The sequence below is a fragment of the Oncorhynchus kisutch genome, unplaced genomic scaffold (assembly GCF_002021735.2).
Source record: "Oncorhynchus kisutch isolate 150728-3 unplaced genomic scaffold, Okis_V2 Okis06b-Okis10b_hom, whole genome shotgun sequence".
Classification (NCBI taxonomy): Eukaryota; Metazoa; Chordata; class Actinopteri; order Salmoniformes; family Salmonidae; genus Oncorhynchus; species Oncorhynchus kisutch.
This window is the reverse complement of record NW_022261983.1, coordinates 4933460-4953447: the sequence shown is the minus strand read 5'-3', so window position 1 is coordinate 4953447 and position 19988 is coordinate 4933460. Positions and strand designations below refer to the sequence as shown.

Sequence of the window (19988 nt, the reverse complement as noted above, 5' to 3'; positions counted from 1 at the left end):
AGAGGAACAACGATATTCTCTTATTCTCTTCTGCAAACACATTCATTCATCCATTCTACATTAAGATCGACACAGGAACAGATGACTAATCTGTACTTTTAACACACACTTTTAACACACATGCTGTACAGGTACTGTTTGTACCACGACAAGAACCACTGCTCTTTTTAACCCAGTATGGTAATATCACTATGTCACTATGTCCTACATCCAACCCCATACACAGAAACATGCATGTAAAACCTCACTAGCGCTGTACTGAGCTTGAAAGCATGAATTTTACATTTTGAAAGTCAGTCTCTTGTTACCTGCAGTGTTTTCGTCAAAGCCGTAGCCCTGGTTCTCTGGAAACTGCCTGTGTGAGAGGGGGATGTCCTCGTCGAAGCTGGTCTCCCTCATGCGGGACGGAGCCTGGGACGTGTCAAAATAGTCAGGGGCAGAGGGTTGTGGCGGGGAGCAGAGACAGGAGTGTGCCTCGGGCACGGCGTGGAACAGAAGGAGGAGCCAACCCTGTGCCACCAGTGCTATCGCCAATGCTGGATCGTCCCAGTCCGGGGACCGCCCCAGCCAGGCGTTACCGTAGAGATAGAAGCCCACCCAGGCAACCCAGAGGAGGAGGGACAACAGACAGGCGGAGAGGAGCCAGACCGCGTTACAGCGCCACTGCCGGGTCTTCCCACAGAGAGCGAAGGAGGCCGCCCCCAGCGCGGCTAGCAGTAGCGCAAGCACATAGCTACAGGCTAAGGAGAAGTCCAGAGGCAGGTACTGGCAGGCCGCTCTGCCCTCCCTGAGCACCGTGAGCAGGAGCCACTCGGCGGCGATGATCCCTTGAACGGCGCTCAGCCCCAGTGCCAGGCCGGTCAGAGTGCAGCCCCCCGGGCTCCGGCGCTCGCTGCCCAACCTCCGGAGCCGCACACCCTGCACCAGCAGACAGGAGAAGCACAGGGCAAAGAGCAGGCCCCAGAGGGCACGGCGCAGAAGACACAGCTGTTCGTCACGCTCAATGAGGTAGGCGAAACTGAGGCCGAACAGGCCCAGGATGCCCAGGAGCAGGAGGAGAATGGGTCCCACGCCGCTGCGCTTCTCCGCCTCGCTCACATGATGTAGTCTGCAGAGGATGATCAGGCCCAGTAAAATGGCAGCCAGGGCGCCGCCGGCCGCTGCAGATTCGACCGCCACGCCCCAAACAGAGTCCAGGTCGCAGAGGAGGGTGTAGGGGCGCACCAGGCCCCAGCCACACCCCCGGGGCACTGCCAACGTGTCCTCATCAGGGTCCTGGGAGGAACCACGCTGGACCACGGAGAGGAGGAGGAGGAGGACAGGGAAGAACGCCATCTCTAAGAGGAGGAGGGAGGAGAGAGGGTAGAGAAACAGTCATTTCTGGATCAAAATGTGACAAGTGAAACAAAATGTGACAAGTAAATCGTCTACTGTAAATCTGGCTGTGTTTTTTTATGAAACAAGTGATCACTGTGTGAGTGACAGTGTATGTACATGGAAGCGTTATCCAACGGCACACACACCCACACCCACACTTCCTGTATCCGCAACAACAGGAGCACAGTGATTCTCTCCTTCCATCCTGTAAATGGCCAGAGGTCAACACACAGCCTAGAGGCTCCTTACCAACATCACACACTGATAGCTTCAACATACATACACTGACTACACCAATGCATGCATGCACACACACCCACACAAATGCATATAGACACACACAGACTGTATCCACAGACAGAGTCATACTCAGAGAAAACACTGCTCACTGTCTGAGCGGACACGGGAAGGCATGTAGAATCATATCAGTGGAGGCTGGTGGGAGGAGCTATAGAAGGTCAGGCTCAATGTAATGGCTAGAATGGAATTAATGGAACAGAGTCAAACATCAATCAAATTTCATATCAAATGTAGTTACATCAGCCGATGTCACAAAGTGCTGTACAGAAACGCAGCCTAAACCCCAAACAGCAGCAATACAGGTGTAGAAGCACGTGGTTTCTATATGTTGGATGTGTTTGACTCCGTTCTATTGCCTCCATTCCAGCCATTACAATGAGCCTCCTGTAGCTCCTCCCACCAGCCTCCACAGGATCATATATATATCAGGAATAGAAGAACAGGGATCCTCCTGTCCAGACAGAGGAGCTGACAGCATCATGTTGTTTAGGTAAGACACTGAGACGAGGCATATTGCATAGGTAAAACACACACACACAATTAAAGTGAAGATCTTCAGAAAGCACTGACAGCCAGAGTAGGGCAACTGAGGAAATCAATATCACCTCACAGTGACTGTCTGTTTCTCCATCACATTAACTCCCTATCCCATTCTATCCTATCCCATCCCATTCTATCCTATCCCATTCTATCCTATCCCATCCTATCCCATTCTATCCTATCCCATTCTATCCTATCCCATTCTATCCTATCCCATTCTATCCCATCCCATTCTATCCTATCCCATTCTATCCCATCCCATTCTATCCCATCCCATTCTATCCTATCCCATTCTATCCCATCCCATTCTATCCCATCCCATTCTATCCTATCCTATCCCATTCTATCCCATCCTATCCCATTCTATCCTATCCCATTCTATCCCATACCATTCTATCCTATTCTATCCTATCCCATTCTATCCTATCCCATTCTATCCTATCCCATTCTATCCTATCCCATCCCATCCCATCCTATCCCATTCTATCCTATCCCATTCTATCCTATCCCATTCTATCCTATCCCATCCCATCCTATCCTATCCCATTCTATCCTATCCCATCCCATTCTATCCTATTCTATCCTATCCCATTCTATCCTATCCCATCCTATCCCATTCTATCCTATCCCATCCCATTCTATCCTATCCCATTCTATCCCATTCTATCCCATCCCATTCTATCCTATCCCATCCTATCCCATTCTATCCCATCCCATTCTATCCTATCCCATTCTATCCTATCCCATTCTATCCTATCCCATCCCATCCTATCCCATTCTATCCTATCCCATTCTATCCTATCCTATCCCATTCTATCCTATCCCATCCCATCCTATCCCATTCTATCCTATCCCATCCCATTCTATCCTATTCTATCCTATCCCATTCTATCCTATCCCATCCATCCTATCCCATCCTATCCCATCCCATTCTATCCTATCCCATCCTATCCCATTCTATCCTATCCCATTCTATCCTATTCTATCCTATCCCATTCTATCCTATCCTATTCTATCCTATCCCATCCCATCCTATCCCATTCTATCCTATCCTATCTCATTCTATCCTATCCCATCCCATCCTATCCCATTCTATCCTATCCTATCCCATTCTATCCCATCCCATCCCATCCTATCCCATTCTATCCTATCCCATTCTATCCCATCCCATTCTATCCTATTCTATCCTATCCCATTCTATCCTATCCCATTCTATCCTATCCCATCCCATCCTATCCCATTCTATCCTATCCCATTCTATCCTATCCCATCCCATTCTATCCTATTCTATCCTATCCCATTCTATCCTATCCCATCCCATCCTATCCCATTCTATCCTATCCCATCCCATTCTATCCTATCCCATCCTATCCCATTCTATCCTATCCCATTCTATCCCATCCCATTCTATCCTATTCTATCCTATCCCATTCTATCCTATCCCATTCTATCCTATCCCATTCTATCCTATCCCATCCCATCCTATCCCATTCTATCCTATCCCATTCTATCCTATCCCATTCTATCCTATCCCATCCCATCCTATCCCATTCTATCCTATCCCATCCCATTCTATCCTATCCCATTCTATCCTATCCCATCCCATCCTATCCCATTCTATCCTATCCCATCCTATCCCATCCTATCCCATTCTATCCTATCCCATCCCATCCTATCCCATTCTATCCTATCTCATTCTATCCTATCCCATCCCATCCTCTCCAATCCCATTTTATCCTAATCTTCCCTATCCCTTTCCATCCTATCCTATCTCATCCTACCCTATCCCATCCCATCCCATCCTCCTATCCCATCCTACCCTATCCCATCCCATCCTCCTATCCCATCCTATCTCATCCTACCCTATCCCATCCTATCTCATCCTACCCTATCCCATCCCATCCTCCTATCCTACCCTATCCCATCCCATCCCATCCTCCTATCCCATCCTATCTCATCCTACCCTACCCCATCTTATCCAATCCCATTTTATCCTTATCTACCCTATCCCGTCCCATCCTACCCTATCCCATCCTACCCTATCCCATCCTATCCTATCCCATCCTACCCTACCCCATCCTATCCAATCCCATTTTATCCTTATCTACCCTATCCTGTCCCATCCTACCCTATCCCATCCTACCCTATCCCATCCTACCCTATCCCATCCTACCCTACCCCATCCTATCCAATCCCATTTTATCCTTATCTACCCTATCCCGTCCCATCCTACCCTATCCCATCCTACCCTATCCCATCCTACCCTATCCCATCCTATCCTATCCCATCCTACCCTATCCTATCCTACCCCATCCCATCCTACCCTATCCCATCCTACCCTATCCCATCCTACCCTATCCCATCCTATCCTATCCCATCCTACCCTATCCCATCCGACCCTATCCCATCCTACCCTATCCCATCCCATCCTATCCCATCCTACCCTATCCCATCCTACCCTACCCCATCCTATCCAATCCCATTTTATCCTTATCTACCCTATCCCGTCCCATCCTACCCTATCCCATCCTACCCTATCCCATCCTACCCTATCCCATCCTATCCTATCCTATCCTATCCTATCCCATCCTACCCTATCCCATCCTATCCTATCCCATCCTAACCTATCCTATCCCATCCTATCCTATCCCATCCTATCCTATCCTATCCCATCCTAACCTATCCTATCCCATCCTATCCTATCCCATCCTATCCTATCCTATCCTATCCCATCCTACCCTATCCCATCCTATCCTATCCCATCCTAACAAAACAAACACACATAAACAAAACAAATACACACAAGACGATCCCTCATAAGTCTCTAAAGAGACAACGAACACACTGTAGGATCAGTATGTAAGGCTGTATCTAAACTCACAAACACACACACACACATTCACACTGACACACCAGCCTGTTTTTAAACCAGCCTAGTAACAGTCAACAACATCTGTCCGTTCCCTTCACGACACATCACACACTGACCTTTCAGACATACTTCCCTATCTGCCTCATACAGTCAATAGCACTGCATTCATTTTAAACCATCACCACGCGTCACTCTAACACACACAACCACACAAATACAACACAGACCCTACACAACCCTTTCACTCTGTTCACACTATCATGCCCACCCAAACCAAACTGTGTTGGCTAACATAACAACACAGACCCTACACAACCCTTTCACCCTGTTCACACTATCATGTCCACCCAAACCAAACTGTGTTGGCTAACATAACAACACAGACCCTACACAACCCTTTCACCCTGTTCACACTATCATGCCCACCCAAACCAAACTGTGTTGGCTAACATAACAACACAGACCCTACACAACCCTTTCACCCTGTTCACACTATCATGTCCACCCAAACCAAACTGTGTTGGCTAACATAACAACACAGACCCTACACAACCCTTTCACTCTGTTCACACTATCATGCCCACCCAAACCAAACTGTGTTGGCTAACATAACAACACAGACCCTACACAACCCTTTCACCCTGTTCACACTATCATGTCCACCCAAACCAAACTGTGTTGGCTAACATAACAACACAGACCCTACACAACCCTTTCACTCTGTTCACACTATCATGTCCACCCAAACCAAACTGTGTTGGCTAACATAACAACACAGACCCTACACAACCCTTTCACCCTGTTCACACTATCATGTCCACCCAAACCAAACTGTGTTGGCTAACATAACAACACAGACCCTACACAACCCTTTCACCCTGTTCACACTATCATGCCCACCCAAACCAAACTGTGTTGGCTAACATAACAACACAGACCCTACACAACCCTTTCACCCTGTTCACACTATCATGTCCACCCAAACCAAACTGTGTTGGCTAACATAACAACACAGACCCTACACAACCCTTTCACTCTGTTCACACTATCATGCCCACCCAAACCAAACTGTGTTGGCTAACATAACAACACAGACCCTACACAACCCTTTCACCCTGTTCACACTATCATGTCCACCCAAACCAAACTGTGTTGGCTAACATAACAACACAGACCCTACACAACCCTTTCACTCTGTTCACACTATCATGTCCACCCAAACCAAACTGTGTTGGCTAACATAACAACACAGACCCTACACAACCCTTTCACCCTGTTCACACTATCATGCACACCCAAACCAAACTGTGTTGGCTAACATAACAACACAGACCCTACACAACCCTTTCACCCTGTTCACACTATCATGCACACCCAAACCAAACTGTGTTGGCTAACATAACAACACAGACCCTACACAACCCTTTCACCCTGTTCACACTATCATGCACACCCAAACCAAACTGTGTTGACTAACATAACAACACAGACCCTACACAACCCTTTCACCCTGTTCACACTATCATGCACACCCAAACCAAACTGACTGGCTAACATAACAACACAGACCCTACACAACCCTTTCACTCTGTTCACACTATCATGCCCACCCAAACCAAACTGTGTTGGCTAACATAACAACACAGACCCTACACAACCCTTTCACTCTGTTCACACTATCATGCCCACCCAAACCAAACTGTGTTGGCTAACATACAACACAGACCCTACACAACCCTTTCACCCTGTTCACACTATCATGTCCACCCAAACCAAACTGTGTTGGCTAACATAACAACACAGACCCTACACAACCCTTTCACTCTGTTCACACTATCATGCCCACCCAAACCAAACTGTGTTGGCTAACATAACAACACAGACCCTACACAACCCTTTCACTCTGTTCACACTATCATGCCCACCCAAACCAAACTGTGTTGGCTAACATAACAACACAGACCCTACACAACCCTTTCACTCTGTTCACACTATCATGCCCACCCAAACCAAACTGTGTTGGCTAACATAACAACACAGACCCTACACAACCCTTTCACTCTGTTCACACTATCATGTCCACCCAAACCAAACTGACTGGCTGAAATATTGTCTTTGCACATTGCATTGTTAGCATGGTTCCTGCAACTACAGAATGTTGGATGTGTACACAACCCAGCTTAGTGCAGTTTGGTTAGGCTCAGTAATGGGAAAAGCCCTGTGGTTAGCCTTAATTAGGTCTGGCTCATGGAAATAACCTGGGGTCGCTGATAGTGGTGGTGGGATCCAAAAGAGAAAAATACACCATTTTGGATTCATGAATGTTGGCATTAAACCCCTCCATCAGGGTGTGGGTTCGCTCCAAGGCAGCTTAGACTAATTCAGATTACAGACAGCTTTATGAGTGTGTCGAGGATATCTGGTGCAGCAAGGCTTCCAGCCACTGTCTTTATCTGTGCTGTGCTATATCTGAGCTATGCTATATCTGTTCTATGCTATATCTGAGCTATGCTATATCTGAGCTATGCTATATCTGTTCTATACTAGATCTGAGCTATGCTATATCTGTTCTATGCTATATCTGAGCTATGCTATATCTGTTCTATGCTATATCTGAGCTATGCTATATCTGAGCTATGCTATATCTGTTCTATGCTATATCTGAGCTATGCTATATCTGTTCTATGCTATATCTGTTCTATACTAGATCTGAGCTATGCTATATCTGTTCTATTCTATATCTGAGCTATGCTATATCTGTTCTATGCTATATCTGAGCTATGCTATATCTAAGCTATGCTATATCTGTTCTATGCTATATCTGAGCTATGCTATATCTGTGCTATGCTATATCTGAGCTATGCTATATCTGAGCTATGCTATATCTGAGCTATGCTATATCTGTTCTATGCTATACCTGAGCTATGCTATATCTGTTCTATACTAGATCTGAGCTATGCTATATCTGTTCTATGCTATATCTGAGCTATGCTATATCTGTTCTATGCTATATCTGAGCTATGCTATATCTGTGCTGTGCTATATCTGCGCTATGCTATATCTGTGCTATGCTATATCTGAGCTATGCTATATCTGTTCTATGCTATATCTGAGCTATGCTATATCTGTGCTATGCTATATCTGCTTCTAGGTGCCATTAATAGACAGTAATATAATATTTACATCAGTGGCAGTCGGGGCCATTTATGATTAGGGAGGACAATTTATTGGACTTATTTATATTACAGTATATTGGATGACTGTCATTCATATTCTATTCACCCAGCTCAATGTAACAGCAATAACTTTAGGCTACTAGCCTACATAACTCACATTTTCCCTATACCCATCATGAGGTTGCTACATCCTAGCCTATGAATGAAAATGTACAATTTAGATGCACAGGTTGATAGACAAATTGGAGTAATCAAGGTGACAGACAGTGACACATTCAATACCACCTTGCGCGCTCTTTCCTGCATCTAGCTGATAAGGGGGGAATCATTCGTCCAAACAGTTGCCAACAAGAGTTTCTATTGGACAAATTCCAGTAGCTTTATCCTCATTTCATTCCGTTTTCTTCCATTTAAGAAATGTTTTTCAACAGAATCGGCGGAATTAATACACCCCTGATCACACAGTTCACCTTTATAGCAGCCACATACAAACAGCAACATCACTTGCTTGTTGTTGTATAATTCCTTCTCGCATCAACACGTTCTCCTCCTCTCACCTTTTCCCTTCGCTTGTGCACTTCAGTGCACAACCCGTCAGCTGTCTGTGGCCAGGCGGAAAAATCTTTCCAAGCTAAACCTTCATACCATATGTTACCATATTAGCTAACATCGTAGGCAACATAGCTACAAGAGCTAACATGTTAGTAAACCCGCTACAATCATGCAGTACAGTGTCCAACAAGAAGTTTAGCAGTTACACCGGCGGGCCCTGGTGGCAATAAATTAATACAACCAAAAGCTTATCTTGACTTGGATGAGTTCCTATGTTGGATAGCCTTAGCCAGCTAGCTAACATAAATAGCATTCCTATCTTTGAGCCCGGTGTTTGAGTAGGCTAAATTAGCTAGCTAAGTGGAAAAAAATACAAAATATAGCTATCGCTCTCTCTGCCGCTTCTCCTTAATTTTTAAAGAAATTAATTTGTTCAAAACTATTGTCTTTCTCTCTATTTGAGTCAACTACTGACCACATTGAATGCACTGCAGTGCTAGCTAGCTGTAGCTTGTGCTTTCAGTACTAGATTCATTCTAGTACTTATTTGATTTACACTAATGGGAGATTCTGGAGAGGCGCTTGACAGCATTTTCCACCACAATCAACAAAACACCAAATGATGGAATTTCTCGTGAAATGGTGTCGCATCCCTCCAATAGTTCCAGACACTTGTATAATCTATGCCAAGGTGCATTGAAGTTCTCATGGTGGCCTTTAAAACACTTTATGTTGGTGTTTCCATTCTTTGGAAGTTACCTGTAGGTAGAAGTTGTTCCTAACCACCCATTCATGGTCAATGTTATCGTTCATCAATTGGTTAAGGTTAGGAGTGGGAGCTGGGTTAAGGTTAGGAGTGGGAGCTGGGTTAAGGTTAGGAGTGGGAGCTGGGTTAAGGTAAGGAGTGGGAGCTGGGTTAAGGTTAGGACTGGGAGCTGGTTTGAGGTTAGGAGTGGGAGCTGGGTTAAGGTTAGGAGTGGGAGCTGGGTTAAGGTTAGGAGTGGGCGCTGGGTTAAGGTTAGGAGTGGGCGCTGGGTTAAGGTTAGGAGTGGGCGCTGGGTTAAGGTTAGGAGTGGGAGCTGGGTTAAGGTTAGGAGTGGGAGCTGGGTTAAGGTTAGGAGTGGGAGCTGGTTTAAGGTTAGGAGTGGGAGCTGGGTTAAGGTTAGGAGTGGGAGCTGGGTTAAGGTTAGGAGTGGGAGCTGGGTTAAGGTTAGGAGTGGGAGCTGGGTTAAGGTTAGGAGTGGGAGCTGGGTTAAGGTTAGGAGTGGGAGCTGGGTTAAGGTTAGGAGTGGGGTCTGGGGATACTTCTACCTTGAGCCCTCTCTTGCAGACAGACACGTTTCAAACCAAGGTCGAGTGTGTGTGAGGGACAGGAGGCATGCTTGAGGTAAATCCTGGGCTCAAGGCCCACAGGGGTCACTGGGGTCAGGGGTGAGAAGTCATGCCTTGACACCCGACCTGCAGCTCTGACTGATTGGCTTGAGATACAAGTTGCAGCTTAACCACAGATCTAGGATCAGATTACCTAACCTCCAATCCTGATCTTAACCATTAGGAGGGTGAGGAATTGCTAGATCAGTGGGCACCTGACCTGTAGCCCTGAGTGTCTGGGCAACAACAGCCCATATGTTTGCCATTGTGTAGGCCTCTCTGTCCCCTTTCTATATCTGTCTATTTCCCTCTCTGCCCCCTCTCTATCTGTCTATTTCCCTCTCTATATCTGTCTATTTCCCCCTCTGTCCCCTTTCTATATCTGTCTATTTCCCCCTCTGTCCCCTTTCTATATCTGTCTACGTCTATTTCCCCCTCTGTCCCCTCTCTACATCTGTCTACGTCTATTTCCCTCTCTGTCCCCTCTCTATATCTGTCTATTTCCCTCTCTGCCCCCTCTCTATCTGTCTATTTCCCTCTCTGTCCCCTTTCTATATCTGTCTATTTCCCTCTCTGCCCCCTCTCTATCTGTCTATTTATCTCTCTCTGCCCCTCTCTATCTGTCTATTTATCTCTCTCTGCCCCTCTCTCTATCTGTCTATTTCCCTCTCTGTCCCCTTTCTATATCTGTCTATTTCCCTCTCTGCCCCCTCTCTATCTGTCTATTTATCTCTCTCTGCCCCTCTCTATCTGTCTATTTCCCTCTCTCTGCCCCTCTCTATATCCATCTAGTAGTTCTCCAGCTCACACATTTTGGTTCCCAAAACATTCAGGGAACATTGTTTTTAAGCTGTGGGAATGTTCTATGTTAGCTGGGCTAATGTCCCAAGAGGCAATCCAATCAGAAATGTTAGTTTTCAGAACATTTTGGATAAAAATATGTTGGTTGTGGGAATGTTCTGTGTTAGCTGGGCGAATGTCTCAAGAGGGTTCACAGTCATTATTTAAGCAATGCTATTTTTGCATTTTTAAAAACACAGGACTTGTTTACGAGTTTGGTGCATTGTGATTTGCCAAGTATGCCCAGGGCTCAGAGAGTACAGGTGAAACCTTAAAGCCCTTTATTTTCCACCGCTGGTTACCACTGGTTTACATTAACAGCAATCAGCGCTTCCACAAGGATGAGTCAACTAAGCATGGCGTTAGCTCTATTCACACACACACACACGCACGCACACACACACACACACACACACACACACACACACACACACACACACACACACACACACACACACACACACACACACACACACACACACACACACACACACACACACACACACACACACACACACACACACACACACACACACACCACTGGCACAAGCACACACGCACACACATACGGATGTAAGGACACACAGACAGCTCTGGGTGTTGTGTTCAGTCCTCACACAATGTTTTGTTCTGGCAGAGCCCCTGATAACCATGGTTACGCCCCATCTCTGAAAAGACAGGAGCGAGAGAGGGAGGACAGGACAGAGGGGGTTCACTCATCCCCACACAACCATGCAGACTGCTGTTTCCTCTCCCTCTCTCTCTGGCTCTGCTTTGTGACAGGGAATGAAAACTACATTGTGAGGCTGCAGTGTGGAGTACAGACTCAGAACATATAGTAACAGACAGGTAGTGACGCTGAGTTTCAACACACACACAGTACTGGAGAGAGATCAAGAGTGCTACATCACCATGCTCACTCCAGTCATCCATCCATCTATCAATTCATCCATTCATCCATCCATCTATCAATTCATTCATTCATTTACCCGCTCAACCAATCATCTATACAATCAGTCCCTCACTCACCTCCACACTCAGTCCCTCTCTTGTCCGTTCACTCACTCATTCCCACACTTACTTACTTACTCACTCAATCTGGCACAGATGGCTTCCACTCTGTGTAGGGGGACTGTCTGACAGGCTGGAGATGGTACACAGAGTACTGACAGAGACAACCACCCAAACACTCTCCCTCCCTCCCTCCCTCCCTCCCTCCCTCCCTCCCTCCCTCCCTCCCTCCCTCCCTCCCTCCCTCCCTCCCTCCCTCCCTCATATGAGTAATGTGAAGTAGAGCCCCCCAGCTTTCCTTCCTCCATAGCAGAAAAAAACTTGTCTTCATCCCTTTTATCTCTCTGCCCCCTCTCTATATCTGTATATTTCCCTCTCTGTCCCTTCTCTATAGCTGTCTATTTCCCTCTCTGTCCCCTCTCTATATCTGTCTATTTCCCTCTCTGCCCCCTCTCTATAGCTGTCTATTTCCCTCTCTGTCCCCTCTCTATATCTGTCTATTTCCCTCTCTGCCCCCTCTCTATCTGTCTATTTCCCTCTCTGTCCCCTCTCTATATCTGTATATTTCCCTCTCTGTCCCCTCTCTATAGCTGTCTATTTCCCTCTCTGTCCCCTCTCTATAGCTGTATATTTCCCTCTCTGTCCCCTCTCTATAGCTGTCTATTTCCCTCTCTGTCCCCTCTCTATAGCTGTCTATTTCCCTCTCTGTCCCCTCTCTATATCTGTCTATTTCCCTCTCTGCCCCCTCTCTATAGCTGTCTATTTCCCTCTCTGTCCCCTCTCTATATCTGTCTATTTCCCTCTCTGCCCCCTCTCTATCTGTCTATTTCCCTCTCTGTCCCCTCTCTATATCGGTCTATTTCCCCCTCTCTGTCCCCTCTCTATATCTGTCTATTTCCCTCTCTGCCCCCTCTCTATAGCTGTCTATTTCCCTCTCTGTCCCCTCTCTATATCTGTCTATTTCCCTCTCTGCCCCCTCTCTATCTGTCTATTTCCCTCTCTGTCCCCTTTCTATATCTGTCTATTTCCCCCTCTGTCCCCTCTCTATATCTGTCTATTTCCCTCTCTGCCCCCTCTCTATCTGTCTATTTCCCTCTCTGTCCCCTCTCTATATCTGTCTATTTCCCCCTCTCTGTCCCCTCTCTATATCTGTCTATTTCCCTCTCTGCCCCCTCTCTATAGCTGTCTATTTCCCTCTCTGTCCCCTCTCTATATCTGTCTATTTCCCTCTCTGCCCCCTCTCTATCTGTCTACGTCTATTTCCCCCTCTGTCCCCTCTCTATATCTGTCTACGTCTATTTCCCCCTCTGTCCCCTCTCTATATCTGTCTACGTCTATTTCCCCCTCTGTCCCCTCTCTATATCTGTCTATTTCCCTCTCTGCCCCCTCTCTATCTGTCTATTTATCTCTCTCTGCCCCTCTCTATATCTGTCTATTTCCCTCTCTGCCTCCTCTCTATATCCATCTATTTCCCTCTCTCTGTCCCCTCTCTATATCTGTCTATTTCCCTCTCTGCCTCCTCTCTATATCTGTCTATTTCCCTCTCTCTGCTCCCTCTCTATATCCATCTATTTCCCTCTCTACATCTGTCTATTTCCCTCTCTGTCCCCTCTCTATATCCATCTATTTATCTCTCTGTCCCCTTTCTATATCTGTCTTTTTCCCCCTCTGTCCCCTCTCTACATCTGTCTACGTCTATTTCCCCCTCTCTGCCTCCTCTCTATATCCATCTATTTCCCTCTCTGCCCCCTCTCTATCTGTCTATTTATCTCTCTCTGTCCCCTCTCTATATCGTCCATTTCCCTCTCTCTGTCCCCTCTCTATATCCATCTATTTCCCTCTCTCTGTCCCCTCTCTATATCTGTCTATTTGTCACGTTCTGACCTTTATAATCCTTTGTTTTGTCGTTATTTAGTATGGTCAGGGCGTTAGTTGGGGTGGGCAGTCTATGTTTGTTTTTCTATGATTATGGGATTTCTATGTTTCGGCCTAGTATGGTTCTCAATCAGAGGCAGGTGTCATTAGTTGTCTCTGATTGAGAATCATACTTAGGTAGCCTGGGTTTCACTGTTTGTTTGTGGGTGATTGTCTATGTTAGTTGCTTGTGTCAGCACAGTTCTCATTATAGCTTCACGGTCGTTATTCGTTTATTGTTTTTGTATAGTTTGTATTCAGTGTTCAGTGCTTTCTTTAATTAAAAAATCATCATCAACACATACCACACTGCATTTTGGTCCGCTCCTTACGACGATCGTGACACTATTTCTCTCTCTGTCCCCTCTCTATATCGTCTATTTCCCTCTCTGTCCCCTCTCTATATCGTCTATTTCCCTCTCTGTCCCCTCGTTATATCTGTCTATTTCCCTCTCTGTCCCCTCTCTATATCGTCTATTTCCCTCTCTGTCCCCTCTCTATATCCGTCTATTTCCCTCTCTCTGCCCCCTCTCTATATTTGTCTATTTCCCTCTCTCTGCCCCCTCTCTATATTTGTCTATTTCCCTCTCTCTGTCCCCTCTCTATATCGTCCATTTCCCTCTCTCTGCCCCCTCTCTATATTGTCCATTTCCCTCTCTCTGTCCACTCTCTATATCGTCTATTTCCCTCTCTCTGTCCCCTCTCTATATCCGTCTATTTCCCTCTCTCTGCCCCCTCTCTATATCGTCTATTTCCCTCTCTCTGCCCCTCTCTATATTTGTCTATTTCCCTCTCTCTGTCCCCTCTCTATATCGTCCATTTCCCTCTCTCTGTCCCCTCTCTATATCGTCCATTTCCCTCTCTCTGTCCCCTCTCTATATCGTCCATTTCCCTCTCTCTGCCCCTCTCTTGCTCTCCCTTAGCTGCCACTCCTCTCTATTTCTCTCTCTCCATCCGTCTTGTCTTTCGCTCCCTGTGCCCCCTCTTATCTCTCTGTAGCCATTTCTGTCCTCCCCTCAGTTGAAATCTTCTATTTATGTTGAATCTGCTCCCCCTCCCCTGCTGTAAAGAGAGCAGCATTCTCATCTCTCTGCCACATTTGAAGATGGGATGTGAACCATGTGCCTTACCCCCTCCCTGGCACTCTCTCTCTCTTCCTCCCTCTCAACACCCAACCACATGGTACTGCAAATCCTTACCCTACATCCCTCTCTTTCTTTATTCACTCACACTATTTCCCTCTTCCCTTTCTCAGCTCTCTCCCTCCCTGTCTCCCACTTTCACCAAACACCCAATCATATGGTACAGCAAAACCCCTGCCTTACCCCACATCTCTCTCTACCATCCTCCCTCTTTCCTTCCCCTCTTATGCTCTCCCTGTGCTCTCTACCTCCTTCTCTCCCTCTTTCTCACCATCTCCTCACGCTCTGTTTGATTTTCTTCTACCCCTCTATCTCTCCCTCTCTCTTATGTAATGGGAAGGAGGGATCCAGAATCCAGCTATTACCAGTTCTGCTGCACTGCCTGCACTGTCTGCCTGCTTAGGCATCCTGATCCTCCTCACAGTTACAGATATGGAGGCAAGAGCTGCAGCTGAGGGATCTGTGGTACACAGTGTTGTTATGTGTGAATAACAATGACTACTGTTCCCACAATGCATCTCATTCTCTTTACCTCTGCACACTGAATATTTGTTACCCTAAATGTTTAGTGTATGTATGTAGAGATAAGTGTGTGTCAGTTTATAACGCACAGTGTCAAAACACACACAGTGCATTCAGAAAATATTCAGACCCCTTGACTTTTTCCACATTTTGTTATGTTATAGCCTTTTTCTAAAATGGATAAAATAAATGTTTTTCCTCATCAATCTACACACAATACCCCATAATGACAAACTAAAACATTTACATAAGTATTCAGACCCTTTGCTATGAGACTCAAAATTGAGCTCAGGTGCATCCTGTTTCCATTGATCATCCTTGAGATGTTTCTACAACTTGATTGGAGTACACCTGTGGGAAATTCAATTGATTGGACATGATTTGGAAAGGCACACACCTGTCTATATAAGGTCCCATAGTTGACTGTGCATGTCAGAGCAAAATCCATGACATGAGGTTGAAGGAATTGTCCGTAGAGCTCCGAGACAGGATTGTGTCAAGGCACAGATCTGGGGAAGGGTACCAAAAATATTCTACAGCATTGAAGGTCCCCAAGAACAGTGGACTCCATCATTCTTAAATGGAAGAAGTTTGGAACCAACAAGACTCTTCCTAGAGCTGGTCGCCCAGCCAAACTGAGCAATAGGGGGAGAAGGGCCTTGGTCAGGGAGGTGACAAGGAACCTGATGGTCACTCTGACAGAGCTCCAGAGTTCCTCTGTGGAGATGGGAGAACCTTCCAGAAGGAGAACCATCTCTGCAGCACTCCACCAATCAGGCCTTTATGGTAGAGTGGCCAGACGGAAGCCACTACTCAGTAAAAGGCACATGACAGCCAGTTTGGCACCTAAAGACTCTCAAACCATGAGAAACAAGATTCTCTGATCTGATGAAACCAAGATTTAAACATGGCACCACCCTACGGTGAAGCATGGTGGTGGCAGCATCAAGCTGTGGGGATGTTTTTCAGGGGAAGGGACTGGGAGACTAGTCAGGATCGAAGGAAAGATGAACGGAGCAAAGTACAGAGAGATCCCGAGCGCTCTGCACCTCAGACTGGGGCGAAGGTTCACCTTCCAACAGGACAACAACCCTAAGCACACTGCCAAGACAACGCAGAAGTGGCTTCGGGACAAGTCTCTGAATGTCCTTGAGTGGCCCAGCCAGAGCCCAGACTTGAACCCGGTCGACATCTCTGGAGAGACCTGGAAATATTTGTGCAGCGACGCTCCCCATCCAACCTGACCGAGCTTGAGAGGATCTACAGAGAAGAATGGGAGAAACTCCCCAAATACATGTGTGCCAAGCTTGTAGCGTCATAACCAAGAAGACTTGAGGCTGTAATCGCTGCCAAAGATGATAATATAGGGTCTGAATACTTATGTAAATGTGATATTTCCGTTTTTTGTAATTTTATAAATTTGCTAAAAAAATGCTTTGTCATTATGGGGTATTGTGGTCTCCCGGGTGGCGCAGTGGTCTAGAGCACTGCATCGCAGCGCTAGCTGTGCCACCAGAGACTCTGGGTTCGCGCCAGGCTCTGTTGGGAGGTCCGTGGGGGGACGCACAATTGGCCTAGCGTCGTCTGGGTTAGGGTGGGTTTGGCCGGTAGGGATATCCTTGTCTCATCACGCACCAGCGACTCCTGTGGCAGGCTGGGCGCAGAGCGCGCTAACCAAGGTAGGCAGGTGCACGGTGTTCCCTCCGACACATTGGTGCGGCTGGCTTCCGGGTTGGATGGCGCTGTGTTAAGAAGCAGTACGGCTGGTTGGGTTGTGTTTCGGAGGACGCATGACTTTCAACCTTCATCTCTCCCGAGCCGTACGGGAGTTGTAGCGATGAGACAAGATAGTATTGGATACAACGAAAAGGGGGTCTTTTTTTTTCTTTTCTTTTTTTTATACAAAATGATGGGGTATTGTGTGTAGATTGATGAGGGGGGGTGGACTATTTAATCAATTTTATAATAAGGAAAAATGTGGAAAAAGTCAAGGGGTCTGAATACTTTCCAAAGCACAGGCTTTGTTCAGCCAGCTCAATTTGGATATTTTTTTCGCACAAATGTTTTGTTTGTTGACCATTCACATCATGTCTTTTTCTGAGCTGGTTTGATTGGTCAGCTCTCAAACAAAACTGGGCTGCCTGTATAAACGCAGCCTTACTATCTTACTCCCCAATAGCTCTCACTGCACACTGGTTCTATGCACCATTTACACACCAATGCATCATTTACATACATAGTATACAACTTCACATCAATGTTACAATATACTACACTACAATTAATACCAACACATTGCAACTGCATTTATAAGGCCTATAAATAATGCAATTGCTCATTGCTACGACAGCAAGAACCGTCTTCAGTACCTCAAGTCAAAAGCAGAAACCTACAGAGCAATCCTCTACAATTATCATCCTCTACAATTACCCTAGACAGTGCACTACCAGATGCTGTGTAATTACCATAACCATAATTGGGTAGATGATTACATTTTCTGACTAGGATCTCTCTCAACTCACTCTCCTCTCCTCAGTCTTTTAGCAATTTTGTCATTCATTTGATATGGATAGAGATGATAAATAATCGATTTTGTGTGTTTGTTTGTGGAGGGGGGGGCTGAGTATGTGCATGCGTTTAGATGTGTGTGTATATATATATGTATGTGTGTGTTTCTAAAAACCTGTTTTCGCTTTATCATTATAGGTTATTGTGTGTAGATTGATGAGGAATTGTTTTTATTTAATCCATTTCAGAATGAGGCTGTAACGTAACAAAATGTGGACAAAGTCAAGGGGTCTGAATACTTTCCGAATGCTCTGTATATGTGTGTGTATATATGTGTGCACATGCATGTGTGTGTGTCCTAACCCTAGCCCGTGCAGGGCTCCAGATGTGGAGATGGACAGATGTTGTTGGGGTCAGCCGGTCATTTCCGGGAGATGGACCAAAGCTTGCCTCACATCTGCCTGTTCTGTTCCATGCCACATTAGTCATCATGTTGTAAGGTAGCCATAATAATTCATTACTAATTAGCCTTTTGAAGTACTGTCGCTCCCGACCAATGCTGTAATGTCGTCTACAGAATCGGGGAGGGGACTGTGGATCTCTCTCTGTCCGTTCATTCGTACATTAGTCACATGCGATATCTCAGACAGCACAGACCAGATTCGGACTAAACTTGGGTGAACGATGTGTCTTGCCATAGAGATACAGCATTTACTAAATGACACTGATTGGCCCAAGGTCGGGAGCTATAGTAATTAACTGAAATGTATTGTCCCAAGGGGAGGGACGCTGCATCATTTGTAGGGGACGACATCTTAACGTAAATTAATTCATTTCTGTAATATTTTTGGGGATCAGCAGCAGTACTGTAACGAAGGTGCTTCATTAGGAACAAGATACTGTTGTTAGCATTGCATCGACCATGAAAGTTGGTAACTAATCGCCATATTGGATGACACTTAAAAATACTCTTTTGGTACGATTCTCTCAATGCATTTAAAGGCATTGGACTTGTGCAAGCAAGGCTGGACCACGTTTCAACAATATTCCTTGACCTGTCTATTTCTTTTAAATCCATGAGGGGGAGTTTACTAGTGTACACTTGGGGAAAAGTGGAAGAATCACAACGCAGCCAGAGCCCAAGGGCAAATGAAGGGGTCAGAGGAGAGATGGAGAGGTCAGGGAAGGATGGGGACCTTGGGGGGCTTTAATCTGTCTTCAGAAGAGATGCTAGACTGGCAGGACTTCAAACTACATCATTTACCTCTTTTTAAAAACCTGTTTTCTAGACTGGCTGGTTGGCAGGACTCCATACTAGCTCTTTTTATACCTGTTTTCTAGACTGGCTGGTTGGCAGGACTCCATACTAGTTATTTTGAAGACCTGTTTTCTAGACTGGCTGGTTGGCAGGACTCCATACTAGCTATTTTTGAAGACCTGTTTTCTAGACTGGCAGGTTGGCAGGACTCCATACTAGTTATTTTTGAAGACCTGTTTTCTAGACTGGCTGGTTGGCAGGACTCCATGCTAGCTATTTTTAAAGACTGGCAGGTTGGCAGGACTCCATACTAGTTATTTTTATACCTGTTTTCTAGACTGGCTGGTTGGCAGGACTCCATACTAGCTCTTTTTATACCTGTTTTCTAGACTGGCTGGTTGGCAGGACTCCATACTAGCTATTTTTAAAGACTGGCAGGTTGGCAGGACTCCATACTAGTTATTTTTATACCTGTTTTCTAGACTGGCAGGTTGTCAGGACTCCATACTAGCTCTTTTTATACCTGTTTTCTAGACTGGCAGGTTGTCAGGACTCCATACTAGCTCTTTTTATACCTGTTTTCTAGACTGGCAGGTTGTCAGGAC

At 46.0% G+C, this 19988-nt stretch overlaps 1 protein-coding gene across 4 annotated transcripts in view; it reads right to left on the bottom strand.

The window, feature by feature from the left end:
• Positions 1-19988, bottom strand: part of LOC109877036 (G-protein coupled receptor family C group 5 member B) — a 37983-nt gene that overhangs the window by 7686 nt on the left and 10309 nt on the right. For all 4 annotated transcript variants that reach the window (XM_031813881.1, XM_031813880.1, XM_031813879.1 and 1 more), the window contains exon 2: positions 309-1337. In XM_031813881.1, the coding sequence (XP_031669741.1) occupies positions 309-1335 (1027 nt within the window). In that variant the 5' untranslated portion in view covers positions 1336-1337. The remainder of the gene's footprint in view (positions 1-308; positions 1338-19988) is intronic.